This window comes from Sinocyclocheilus anshuiensis, unplaced genomic scaffold, assembly GCF_001515605.1.
Source record: "Sinocyclocheilus anshuiensis isolate Anshui unplaced genomic scaffold, SAMN03320099.WGS_v1.1 scaffold1015, whole genome shotgun sequence".
Lineage (NCBI taxonomy): Eukaryota > Metazoa > Chordata > Actinopteri > Cypriniformes > Cyprinidae > Sinocyclocheilus > Sinocyclocheilus anshuiensis.
Window position 1 is genome coordinate 935,896 of NW_015546029.1, and position 14,885 is coordinate 950,780.

Below are 14,885 nucleotides of genomic sequence, written 5' to 3' on the forward strand. Positions count from 1 at the left end.
GTATTGTATATATTTTAATATTTATAATTAATGTTTTTATTAGTTTATGTTTTTTATTGTTTTTTTTTTTCAGTTAATATTATGCACATTCCTATAAATCTTTGGTATATGAGTTAATGACAAAGAAAGCTATTTAAGAAACAAATTGCATATTTAAAAAGTGTCTTAGAAAAGTTTTTTAGAAATGTAACCTTTATTTAAAAAATGACAAAAAAGATCAATGACTTAAATGTCAAGCGCTGTATCTATTGAGTTAAAATAATTACATATTTTTGTCAAATGTAAGTTTACACAGTTTTTATTGTGAAATATTTAAATGTCAAAATTTTCAAACATTTTTCAAGATAAATATTTTTTTACTCATGAGTAACATGGTTTTCATTGGATCACACCATTTGACGCATGAATCTGAACTTTACTTTGACAAGTTTCTTTTCTGTAATATCATTTCTTGTTTTATGGTTTTCTTGTAACATCAGAACAACATAAACACACAATCATAGTGTACCATGACTGTATCCTCAGACCCTGATGACTGCTATGAGGGGGATGGACAGTCATACAGAGGGAAGGTGTCCGAGACCGAAGAAGGGGATGAGTGTCTCGACTGGAACTCAGAGTTTGTTCTGGATAAAGGATCTTTTCCTTCAGTGGCATTTGCATCTAGTGAAGGCCTGGGACCGCATAACTTCTGCAGGTTAAAAACAGTGTGGACAAAAAGCCTGAGACTACATATTTAATTATTGACTTAGTAGTACAGTAAGCGGTCACGCCATCTGCGCGTATTTATTTTATGTGAAAACATTTCTTTGGTTTACATTTTTCAAAATCCTAAAGCTTTGTTAACTTACAGATTTAATGTTTTCTCGGACTTCATCTCCATCATATGTGCAAACATGCAAAAAACACACTTACACACCTGGGGCCTTCTTTTAACGATCTAAGTGCAAGGTCTAAAGTGCACGGCGCAGGTGCACTTAGGGCATGTCCAAATCCACTTTTGCTATAGTTTAACGACGGGAAAAACATGGTCTAAAAGGGTTGTCCCTATTATCTTCACCCTTTATAGGGCACTCATTGAAACACTTGGAAATTCACAATTTCAACCCGGCAGTGTTATTGGAGGCTATTACTGTCACGAATCCGGTCCATGAACGTCCGTCTGCTCGCCACCAGAGGTCACTCTTCCACTACTATGGACTCTTGCACCACACCACTGTTGCACTTCACCTGGACTACAGTTCCCATCATCCACTGCACTGATTACACACACACAGTTGATTGCACACAGCTGTAATCAATCACACATTCCCTATATAACACTCACTCTGATCCCTTCCCACGGCCGAGTATTGTTTAGCGCTTATCGCTCATCGTGTGATAGCTACTTTACGGAGCCTTTTCCCCTGTATTAGTTTCTAGTTCCTAGTTCTAGTCTTAGTCTAGTCTCGCCGTGTTTTCTGATTTCCTGGTACCTGATTTTTGCGGGTTTATCTTAAGTTAACCCTTTGCCTGCTGTTTCGGACTGTGTTTGCACCTCGCCTGGACTCTAGCTCGTGTTATTGGATTACCCCTCATGTCAAGCCCTCTGGATATTGTTAGCCGCTTATCGACCACGCCCGTTTTGGATTACTCTTCTGTCTTGCCCTCAATATACCTGTTTGCCATTGTCTGACCCATGCCTGTTTTATGACCACGTCTCTGTCTCCGATTAAAGCTTTGCAAATGGATCCTGTATATTTGAAACAAGACAAAACAAACACAAAAATATACATAAACGTCATAGAATATTTTAGGAAATCTTTTATTTAGGAACATTTCTTCTTTTGTGTCAAAGTCACTTAGGCAACTACTTTGACGAACTAGGTTAATTTGTTTTTTCAAAAAGTGGATATATACAAAAATATAAGACCTACATAAAAAGTATTAAAACATTTATAAACTTAATAGTATATTTAGGAATTCTCTTTTTATTTAGGAACTTTTTTTTATTTTTCATGTGTCACAATTCGAGTCCAGTCACTTAGGCAACTGGTACTCAAAGCAGTTGCGTTCATCATTGAGGCAAGGAGGACCTTCCAGATCCTGTAGACCATGTTTGACCTTAGTATTTTCCGCTTCCTGCTGCAGTAAGTTACTTGCAGGTCTAGCTGTTGGTGTAGACCGCTGCAAAAGAAAAAGCAAGTTTGAGTCCATCAAGCCCACTTTGAATTATTTGTGAATAATAATAAAAAAAAAAAAAAAACGCAACAGTAAAGTGCAGATCTGAAAACAAAGAATATTGACAAAATGTAAAATATATATATATATATAAATAAGTGAAAAATAGCACTAAGTACTGGTGGTACCACTTATTTTAGCGGTAATAATGCTCACAGTAAAAATAAACTCCAATATATGCCATAATAATATAAACTGGGTTAGTAGTAAAAATTATAATAATAACAAAAAACTGTTATAAGTTAAATAATGCCAATACATTTAAGTATAATAAAATTATTATAAGGTCATAAAACCGACCAAAATTACACATATTTCACTATTTATGGCATGATCATTTCAATAAATGGCTTAAGTTTTTCACTGGATCACTGTATAATGTTATATCAACCTGTGGGTAATAATGCGCACAGTAAAAATACACCAATATATGCTATAGTAATAATAAAAACTGGGTTAGTATTAAAAAAATAAAAAAATAAAAAATTAACTTAAACATATTTCACCATTTATGGCTTGCTAATTTCAATAAATGGCTTAAGTTTCCCCACGGGATCACTAACCTGTGGCAACATTCAATGCACTATTGAGTACTACGGTCCTACATTATAATGTATTAAGTGAAAAATAGCATTACAAGTACTGGTGATACCACTTATTTTAGCAGTAATAAATCTCAGAGTAAAAAAAAAACACCAATATATGCCATTTAAGTACAATAAAACTATTATAAGGTCATAAAACTGACCAAAATTACACCCATTTCACTATTTATGGCTTGATCATTTCAATAAATGGCTTATTTTTCACTGGATCACTGCATAATGCTAGATCAACCTGTGAAAACATTTAATGCACTATTAAATACTATTGTCCTACGTTATAAATGCAATTGTAAAAAGCGACCCAAGCATGGCTCACTAGACGCATCGGGCGTATGTCTAAAAATGGTCACTGTCACTAGTTTTACCTGAACGGGGTGTATGATCAAATATGATCACACCATCTTTCATGTCCAACGTTCACTAATTTCTAGAAATTCTACGCAAACAACAGCTCTCAACATTTAACCATTTAATGTGCGAGTTTCATTAACTTACCATTGTTTGTTTTGATGCCATGTCCGTATTTGTGGGAGTAGGTAGGAGCGTAAATCCGTACTTTACAAGACCCGGAAGGACGCTGAAGTTTGAAATGCCCCGGGCAACTCCTGATTGGTCAGATGCCATGGTGTCACTATCCGTGATGTAGACTGATATCTGTTGATTGGCTGGGAGAAATCCATGTGCTTTAACAAGCTCACGGAGAGGTGTAAAAGCTATTGTGAATGGTCGATTAAGTTACCAAATATGGTTCTTCGCCCGATAAAGGGTTTTAATGAGGAATGGGTGTGTTTTGGGCATAACGTGCAATAAACCAATCAATCAGAGTCTCATCTCCCGACTCCCATTTAGCCAGTTGCACTCCTGTCATAGCACATTTGCTATTTACACAGCGGAATTTGCAAGTGCAAAGACAGAATGCCTCTCCAGAGAGGAAACAACCACGTGTGGCATTAAGTGGTCAGGAGTTTGAAAATTACCAATAAGAGAAATCCTAGTCAACTAGGCCACCCGGAATACTCCGGGACGTAACAGCCCTAAGCAAAAGGACACAGGTTCGTTGCCAAAGGCAGGGTGAGCATAATGAGACCGATATAAACGAATCACTTTAACATACAATTAATAAAAAACACATACAACACTTCACACAAGGTCTCAATACATTACACGTCTTTACCAGGAACTTACAAAACAAGTACAATACAATAAGATAACAAAATAAAGAGGGAGGTGGCCAGCAAAGACCTTCAGGTTTCTACCCCACACTCAATACCCATGACACACTCGTGAAAAATCAAATACTAAACCCAGCACTCCATGTGGGCACGCAGTACAAGGTACCATGGCCAACCCCTCCCACCTAAAATTCCACGCACAAAACAATACAAAATATAACAGACGGACTAAAACAGAACAAAACAGAGTAGAGCAGAGCAGAGCAGAGCAGAAGTGCAATCAGTGACTTGAGGTTCATTAGGCTTCAATTAAGATAATTGGAAACCCCTGGACGTGCATTCAAACCTGCTGGACATTGAACAAAAGTTACACAAACTTGTTAAAAAAAAAAAAAAACAAACTTTAAACTCCCCATACCTACTAAGAAAACAGTACAATGCTGCAACGCACATGGTCGCTCACCACGCAGGATTACAGCTACTTGCAGGCCCATATCTAAACACAAACAAGGTAATAAACCTCTCCATTTAACAGGTAAAAAGGCATTTTTTAAAACAGGGACCAACCTGAAAACTGGCCAACAGCCAGCACACGACAGACAAGAGGATAACTCAACTGCTAGCACATGTCATAAAGGGGTGGTACCAAGAATGATGCAAGAATGATGCATCCCAAGCAACCAAACACTTCCCCCTTTTATATGCACAACACAGGCACTAATTGGCTCATGAAACCTACCCAACTGACCAATCATGATAAAGTACAAACACTGATAGGTTCACCTGTTTGGGTAACGCCAGCCAATCATACTGGGTCTATACCTCACTCTGCTACACATGCAATGACTATCCATTATGACATGTAGGCATTTTTATATTTATGTAGCCTACACAATAATAATCTTTTACATTGCAATCCTTTAATTTTTCATATTTGGCATGTTTGTGTGCTGCTGTGCGTCCCTGTGTGTGTAATAAGCAGAGTGTACGCGCGCTGTGGACCCAGCTATACTAACGTGCTCTTTAAATAACAAAAAAACTACTACTACAACTGAAATAGACTGCGCCATTGACCAACTAAAACCTGGTCTAAAGTCAATGGCGCAGTCTATTTCAGTTGCCTCAAAATAGCAACGCGCCAACAATGCACCTGAACACACCTCGTTTTGAGACCAGCACGCCCATGAGCAAAAAAATGGGCGCAAATGTATTTGCTATTTAAACAACGTGGCGCAGGACTTGAAAATGATTACTGGGTCGGGCTGAAACTTGCAAAAAACACTTGCGTCGCATTGCGCCGGGTGTATGATGGAGCCCCTGAGCTTGAGCAGCAGGACTCATAGTCATATAGTAACCCCCAACTCAACTGCAAATCCTACATCTTTCTATATTACAGAAACCTTGATGGAGATAAGAAGCCATGGTGCTTTATAAAGAAGAACAGAAGACTTCGATAGGATTATTGTGATGTCAGAAAATGTCCCACACCTGGTAAGATTGATGATAAAGACACAGTGTGGTTTATAATATGATACTTTTTAAGTCAAGATCTCGAACTCAACAACGCCAACATACAGTAGCTCTGATCCAGCAGATGTATTCAATTGCATGAACTAACATTACTAAACCTGCATTAAATTTAAGTTTTGCCACAAATTCAGCTATTACTCACATGCTGCATTTTTTCCTACAGCAACCACTACCACAAAAATGGTGTCCACCACTGCTGAAGCTCGACCCACCACAAATGCATTCACAGACAGTATTCCACCAAATGCAACTACTCTTCAACCAACTGTACCAACTACAACAGGTAAGACTTGTCTGGTAAAATTGATGACAATGCAGTAGCATAGTTTATAATCCAGTTGTGTTCCATTGAGTTTAAACCAAAAGCTGTAACTTTTACAACAGTCACTGATATTAATGTTCATTCTAAATGTAATAGGTAGTTCTTTTGAATTTATTTATTTATTTTATTATTTGCTGAGTACTCATACAGTCCAACAGCACTAGGACTTTTCACTGTTTGTATCACTCCAATTGTCTATTATGTAAGAGTGGAGGGAGTTTTCACTGACTCTTTCTGCAGGTAGGTGGTGACAAACAGTGTTGGGGAAAGTTACTTTTAAAATGTACTTTTTAAAAATGTTTCAATGCATTACAATATTGTGTTACATCGGAGTAACTTATTGCATTACCTTTTATACGTTTTTAATGTGTTACGTTACTTTTGCGTTACTTTTTCTCATCTGGGCTGGGCTTGTTTGTTTGTTTTTAATATAAAATAGTTCTATTTTTGGCAAATGTACCAAAAAGTGAAATGAACAATCCTCAGGCTGAAGGAAATATAAATTCATGTCTGTACTGAGCTCAAACAAACCTTTTAGTTGTGCTGCCATTCTGGATTGCATGAAGAATAGAATGCAGGAGAAGTTCAACACTCTTCAGCAATATTTTATTTATTTATTTGCTTATTGGTATGGTTGAAATTGGATCATCAAAGGTCAGCATCAAAGACATTGGGGTAGCACTTTATTTTACAGTACGTGTACTTCCCTGGTACATACGTGGCAAATATCTTGTACCCACAGGCAAATGAGTGGTAACACAAGGTACTTACCTGAAGTGTATGTACATGGTAACAAATAAGAAACACGGCTGTACTTAACAGTTGTACATGCATGGTAATTATTTTGTACATACAGACAAGTGTGGGTACTTACAGGTAGTGCCCGTACATGGTAACTAATTAGATACTTTACTGTACTTACTAATGTATATACATGGTAAATATGTAGTACTTATGGACAAGTGGGTACAAACAGGCACGTCCTTACAGTGTCCGTATATGGTAACTAATAAGACACATTACTGTACATACTAATGACATGGTAAATGTGTAGCACCTACGGAAAAATGTGCTATTATGTGGTAACAAACAAGACACATACTGTACTTGTTATACATGTGGTAAATATGTAGTACTTACCAACAAGCGTAAGTAATAACGGTCGCTAACAGGTAGTGTCAGTATATGGTAACTAAAACATGGACCAAGGTACTTATTGAGTAATTGATGGTAGGTGACTTGACTCCCCCAGACTGTAAATCAGGGCAAAAGTCATGTAGTGTATTCCAGCCTTAATTGTCAATATTATGTCTAAAATTTAAGTTACTTAATATTAACTTCTTGTTTATTGAACACCTACCAGATGGCAGCATAATCCCAGAGAGCACCAGTTCAGCCCAAATAGCTACTACTCCTGTCCCACCAACCCCATTATCTAAGAACGACACTTCAACAAAGAGTTTTCTTACCTGTGGTAAACCCAATCCGAAAAAACAACTTAACCGGATTTACGGGGGTCTTAAAGCTATTCCTGGAGCCCGTCCATGGCAAGTATCTGTACAGGTTAAGCCTAAAGGATCCACCCAACAGTACAGACACATCTGTGGAGGCACCCTTATCAAGACTTGTTGGGTGCTGACCGCTGCACACTGCATGTAAGTATGGCCTTTAGTACAGTATTAAATACCATAATGAACACAGAAAAATAAAGACACAAGACATGGATTAAGGTATCAAGCAAACAAAGATGTGGGGTAGTATAGCCTAATGGTTAGATCTGGAATGGTAACTCTGGTACGATTTGAATCTTACATGCAGTTATAATTATTATTATATGTTAATTTCAATCAAGGTAATATGTTTGCTGTCTTGTTTGATTTTTGGATGGTATGTGTGTTTTCTGTAAATCACACAGTAGGTGAGGATTGTGTAAACTCATCACGACATTGCTTATTCAATCCATGATCACTGTTAACTGGTTCATTTTATATTTCACCACATTTAACTAAATGAATTTGAGCTTTTACTATTAAATCTGACTTCGTATCTGTATTATTTCAATATTCTTCCATGTTTCTTTGCTGTTAATAAGCTGGAAAAAAGTCTCCTAACAATATATTTTCATATTAAAACTAAAATTAACCATAGCTTGGTTTTATTGTGCGGCAGACGGAGACACTGAAGAGGGACTTCAGGAGCCTGATCGAGACGGTGCGCAGCACATCGCCCGCGACGACGATCATCGTGTCAGGACCGCTTCCCACGTATCGGCGCTATATAAATAAAGGTGACTTGACTTGACTTGACTATTGTCTTTTGATGTGTGTGTACAGTGATAAAAAGCATGACTACAGAGTTATATTGGGAGGACTAAATCTGATACAAAAGGAGCAAACAGATCAGACTGTACTGGTGGAGGAAACTATCATCCATGAGAAGTTTAAGGAAACCCCTGACGTCATCTACAATGATATTGGTGAGCAATGAAGACATTTATTTGCACAAACAGGATTCTAATTATATTCAGTTTTTTAAACATTTATTTTTGTTTGGAATTGGATTCTAGTGTTTTCTTTTCTTAATCTCATCAGGCTTTTATTTTGAAGTGCATCTTTCTTTTTCATAGTTGTGGTCAAAATTGACCCCATTACCTTATATTATTGTGCACTATTTTGAGTGTTAGCCATTTTTAGTGGAAATTATGTAGTGTACTCATTCAATCCCATAATGCACTGCCATTAAGTAGCGTACAACTGATCAGATAATACTCATTATGTATTGTTAGCATCACATCAAAGGAAACAATTTATCTAAAAGCTCTGCTGTAGGATTCTTTATTTCAGCAAAATTTCCAGAAAAACACAAGACGGGAGAAACCCCTGGATAAAATCAGAAAATGATCAAAACGCACAGACAAGGTCAAGGGAACAAGAAATGTTAATATAGTTCACATTATTGTTGATATTCCATGCAGTTAATCTGGCTGTTTGGTAATAAAAAATCCTTCAAGCTCAGCAAATGACTCTATAATAATCTATACGTCTATACTTATTTTCGTCTATTTCTATTTTCTATTCTTTCTTGTGGTGCAGCTCTATTAAAACTGAAAGCTACTAATGGAAAATGTGCTAAGGAAACTCAGTTTGTGAAGGCCGCCTGCTTGCCCAAAGAACCTTTTACAGATGGAACAGAATGCAGTATTTCTGGGTGGGGAGCCACAGAGACGTGTATGTATCCATATGTCTACTTCTGAATATGTGTTGAAGGTTCATCTATGAAAGGACTGAATCTGTTCTCTTTTCTTTCCTGTCTGTAGCAGAGCATGGCTCTGTGCATTTGCTTGATGCACAGGTTTTGCTGATTTCTCACGAGGTTTGTTCAAGCAATAAAGTATATTCTTCTTTGCTGGATGATGGCATGTTTTGTGCTGGCTATCTCAAGGGAGGAGTGGATTCCTGTCAGGTGTGTCATCATTTTTACTGTATAATGTTGTTTACTAATATTAAAAGCAGACGGTGCTGCTGTAACAATGATATTAACATTCAACTCTCTTTCTGACAGGGTGACTCTGGTGGGCCTTTAACCTGTGAGAGAAATCAAACACACTATATCTATGGTATAGTGAGCTGGGGAGACAGCTGTGGGGAGAAGAACAAGCCTGGTGTCTATACCAGAGTCCTTAAATATTTGGATTGGATCAATTAAAAAATTGGTGGGACACAGTAGCATGTCTATGAACGATTATCTGTTGTGTACTCTGATCTACCAGCAATGCTTTGTACACATGCGCATTGCAGAGTTTCTGAAAGACTTCTGAAATAAATGTCTCCGTTTCCACACAATATTAAACAGTACAACTGTTTACAACATTGATAATAATAAAAAAAAAATGTTTCTTGAGCTCCAAATCAGCATATTAGAATGATTTCTGAAGGATCATGTGACACTGAAGACTGGAGTAATGATGCTGAAATTCAAAATTGCCATCACAGGAATAAAATGCATTTTAAAATATATTAAATTAGAAAACGCATATTTTAAATTGTAATAATATTTCACAATATCAATGTTTTACTGTATTTTTTGTCAAATAAATGTAGCCTTGGTGAGCATAAGAGTGTTCTTTCAAAAACATTAAAAGTTCTTGATGACCCCATAGTTTTGAAAGGTAGTGTACATGTGTCATATGTATTTGCGTATCTATTATTCTACCATTTTGAAGTGCTGATTCTTCTAATTGCTGATGAATGAAATCACATTGTTTGAAGGTTTGCAGTGCAGTTGAATCAATTGTTGCGCTACAAAAAATTTGTATATTGTTCATAACTTTCTTTTTTACATCTGGAAATACAAACCAACAAATCTAATCTACACAAAGTCAGAGTGAAATCAAACAAACCTGTGCTAGGCCTACTTTATCTTCTAAATGCTACAATATGCATTTAAGTATGAGTTTCAAAGATGATTAGGATCGACATATCTTAATAGGCTTTGAGTTTGTCCCCTGAAGATCATGACCTGGACAAAGAGCCAGGTGTAGAGAGTCTGTAAATGTCCCAGCACAGAATGAGTACAGTGGTGTCATGGTATCCACCCCTAAAAATGTCACCAGACCTCCAGGAAAGCTGCAGAAGATCCCTATCCGATGGAAGCAGGTGGAAATGGGCAAAGGATGAGCAGTATCTCCATGCCAGGCATTGTAGTCTCCATCAAAGTACTCCAGACACCAAGATTCAGCATGCCGGCCCAACCAGCACTCCTCCTTTTGACCTTTTCTTGAGATGGATGGGTAGGTGAGACCCAGTTCCCAATAGATCTTTCCACTCACATCTACCTCCCAGTAATGGCGACCAGAATCCCAGCACTGGATGCTCAAGACGTTAAGGGTGGTGTCAAAACGTCCCTCATGCTCAGGGACATCTTGCCATACATCTGTGAAAGTGGCACAGTCCCCTTCAGATGAAATAATCAGCTTGGGATGGGCAGTGGAAGGGTCCAGGACCACTTCTGAGGAATCTGCAAAATGAAGATAGGTTCAAAACTAGACTAGCTGTTTACACAGAATGTGTTTTTCCATTCCATTGTGCTACTTTTCCATTGTTTTTCTACGTAAACATGCTAAACGAGTATCTTTTATGTTGCGTCTCACATCTTTTGTGGTGTCTTGTGCATGACAAGGCGTTCTACAAGCATGGCGCTCTAGTTAAAATAAGTTTAATTATTACAAAAAGTGTCTCATGACCGTGCGTTATTTCCCTCATTCCACTGCCTACGGCTTGAGGTTTTTCAAAGCAAAAATAAGGATTCTGTTTGAATGTCCCCTTATGGTTTATATATTTGAAAGAATATGGAACTCTACTGTAATTCGTCTGTCAGTGATCTAAAAAAAAGTAACATTCATTTGCTGCAAATTGTTTAATGCAAAAGATCAACAATTTTTGAATGTGCTATTGACAGTTACTCACAGCTCTTCAGCAACCTCTTAGCAATGGGGATCTGCGAGCGGATAAACAGTAGTAAATTGTGTGTGAGGCCCAGTAGCTGATCTGATTTGGCCTCATCAAGTTTTATGAGACCTGGGTCTGTCCCTGTTAACACTTCCAGCACCCTGCCAACAGAAAGTATGTCAGCTCACAGATAACACCTATCCTCTATATAAAAGGTTGATGGTTATATTGAGATGATTGCTGAATTTTCAGTAGCCATTACTCTTCGTCAGTCTTCAGTGTCACATGATCATTCTAATATGCTGATTTGATGCTCAAGAAACATTATCATTATCATTAATTTTGAAAAGAGTTGTTCTGCGTAATATTTTTTGTGGAAACCTTGATACACAACATTTAAAAATAGCTGTTATTTGAAATCGAAATCTTTTGTAATGTCTTTACTGCCACTTTTGCTTAATGAAGTTTTGATTTCTTAAAATGTTTTTACTTTGAACAATACAAATATAAACATATTCACAGTTACAAAATAATATTTTACAAGTTATAAAAATATTGTTCAGTTACAGAAAATAATGAGTGTAAGGTATACAATTTAAATTCCCTAAAATTCTGATTATTACAGTGATAGTTTATTTCAGATGTCGTATACAGATTTTTAGAAACTAGAATATTAACCGGCATCTATTTACTAAATTCTGAGTGGTATGTAAACTCAATGAGCCCATCCAGCTATAGGATGAAAACAGTCTTTAATTTAAGAATGTTTGTTCCAGTAAGCTAAACGGTGTTCATAACAGCACATTAAATAAACCTAAACATGAACTGGATGCTGGTGAACATGATCTCTACAACAATAATGCCTTTGCAGATGAGTCATTCAGATTTCATTGTGTTTCAAAAGCTAGCATGCCTGACATGGTGACAAAACTATCTCTCTTAAGTGCGGTTCTAAATATACATACCTGTCCTCATACATTGTGACCTATGAGAGAGAGACGCAGAAATGCATAGTGAGAATATATTATGTTGCAGGGATGGTAGGTTTCACTATCTATTGTTGGTCATTTCATTTATTGGTCACTCATGATATTTTTATATAATGACAGCCCATACCATCCATGGTAGATTAAGATCACAAATCAAATATAAACAAAAAGAGACCATGACAATTCACTTGTCTTACCAATTGTTCTTCATATAAAAGGCTCACCCTGTCACCAAGCTGTATGTCACTGTCCATCATCCCTTCATTCAGCTGAACCTCAATGTTTCTGAGCAGGACACAGTTTTTCTCAATGAGGTTGTCCAGTGCTCGAACCGCAGCCGTCTCCTCCATCTCCAGAAGGGACAGAGTGATCCTACAGTCCTCCTCCAGAACTCTCCGCATCTCTTCATACTTCTTCATTATCCTTTCTCTCATCGCAGAGGACTTTGACTGAGGAAGATGAGGAAGTTGGGTAATCCATTAAAATAGATTATTTGTATGTCTTTTTCCTAAATTCAAATGTTGCAAATTTTCGTAAGTCAATTTTTTATTGCTTTTGAAAGAAGTATCGTATGTTCTCTAAGGCTGCATTTATTCGATTAAAAATACAGTAGAAAAATGTTGAACATTTTTAAAGTATATTATATTTGAATATATTTTAAATTGTATTTTATTCCTGTGATGTCAAAGCTGAATTTTTAGCAGCCGTTACGCCAGTCTTCAGTGTCACATGATCCTTCAGAAATCATTCTAATATACTGATTTTGTTCTTAGTTTTTGTTGCTTAATATTTTTTGTAAAAACCATGGTACATTTTTCCTGATTCTTTAATAAAAGAACAGCATTTATTTAAAACAGAATTTGTAACATTACAAAAAAAATTTTTAACATCAAAAATATCTTTACAGTCACGTTTGATCAATATAATGCACACTTGCTGAATAAAATAATTAATGTCTTTCTTTCAAATAAATAAATAAAAATCCTTACTGGCCCTAAACTTTTCAACACTAGTGTAAATACAGACCTTAAAATGGCCATATACTTACTGTATATAATTATCTTAAAATAAAACAAACTTGTAAATAATATACTTTAAAAAAGTTGATTTGGGATTTACTTTGAAGACGTTTTCACTCAGAAATTGCTAGTAAATTTTACAAATAATTACACAGAAATGACAATAAATATTGAAGTAGAAAGACTGTAATATAGTATTGTCTTGTAAAACATACTCCAATAATTTTAAATAAATCTTTACAGCATACATAAGATCAAGATAATATTGGAATGTGTCTTTGTAGTATATTTAAAGAAGCATAGCTTGATTTAACATGCTAGACTCACTTTGATTTCATTTTGCTTGCCATTCAGTTTCTTCAGTCTGCATCTGATCACTTCCCTTTGTCTCATGAGTTGATCCTGGTTATTATTTTGCATGTCTTGTAGAGAAAACAAAAAACAAACAAGCAAACAAACAAAACCTGCATGAGAATCCAGGCAAACTTACCCGACACTGATCTTTCATGCCACCTTGCTAGACTGAGAGACAGTCCTTATGTTGCTTTCACAAATCCTTAGGGGGTAATTTGCAACTCTGTAGATGTTCCAGCAAGCGAGATTTTAAGGAGCTCATGCTTCACTAATAGTGAAAGCAGATCACATGGGTGGGTCACAGTGGCACGATCCTGCCAGAGATAAATGGCATTCACCTTGACTTGTCGCTGTGAAGCATCTGTCACTGCAGTGCTGCTCGCCACCTGTGACAGGACATTCACATACCGCGTCCTCTCCAGGCCATTTTTAGAGGTGGTATTTAAAGAAGTGGATAGTGAGACATTGCCCCATGCAGATTCATAACAATCAGGCTCTGTAATACAGCCTGTGTATACTTTCTACAATGTGGCTATTAATGTTACGCACAGTGAAACAAAGTACAAATGGATTCTGGGAAATGCAGGAATGAGAAGGTCAGTTACAGCCTTCATGAAGTAGCATGCAGGATGGCCTACGATTCAGAGTAGTGACAAGAAGAGAACAGAATGAGTGAACAGAAGAATAAAAACGTAAAATGTAACACACACTGTAAAAACGTTAACCTTCACCGCCAGCTCACAGATGAATCCAACAGATGGAAGCAGAGCCAATGCTGGACATCTTGGGAGAATCAAACGATTTGCTACTAGTTTACAAGATTTATGACACAAAACAGTATGATGATGATGCAAAGATGTTGATAAAGATGAAGACCTCATACCGACACAATCCATGATACATAAAACCATCCCTGTAACACTAACAGTTTGTACGATATTTTGCATTCCTTAGTTTATAGTATTGTGCACAAATACAAAAAGAAAATATGTAAAAATGGATAAGTAAATAAATAATTAGTAAAATAGTTTGTATTCATTTTTCAATTGTATCGTTAGTTTGTACAATAATATTTTGAACAAAATACATTTAAAAATATGTAAAGATAACTAAATAAATAAAGAAATGGTAGAATTTGCTTTCCTTCCTCAGTAGTAGCTACCATTAGTTTGTACAGTAGTATACTGTACAAATACATAAAAAAAGTAAATAAACGATCTGTGCAAT

The 14,885-nt window shown here is 36.5% G+C and overlaps 1 protein-coding gene and 1 pseudogene across 1 annotated transcript; one reads left to right on the top strand and one right to left on the bottom strand.

Annotated features, from left to right (window-relative positions):
• The window catches only part of LOC107698720 (hyaluronan-binding protein 2-like), an 11,577-nt pseudogene extending 1,845 nt beyond the window's left edge, over positions 1-9,732 (top strand).
• A 309-nt stretch (positions 9,733-10,041) lies between these two features.
• On the bottom strand, positions 10,042-13,948 carry LOC107698728 (probable E3 ubiquitin-protein ligase TRIML1). Its single transcript, XM_016499827.1, has 6 exons — positions 13,795-13,948; positions 13,632-13,726; positions 12,510-12,734; positions 12,262-12,281; positions 11,315-11,457; positions 10,042-10,865 (listed from the first exon to the last, which is right to left on the bottom strand). The coding sequence occupies exons 2-6, from the start codon at positions 13,722-13,724 to the stop codon at positions 10,315-10,317; spliced, it is 1,032 nt and encodes a 343-aa protein (XP_016355313.1). The 5' UTR covers positions 13,725-13,726; positions 13,795-13,948; the 3' UTR covers positions 10,042-10,314.
• Positions 13,949-14,885: the final 937 nt, after the last annotated feature.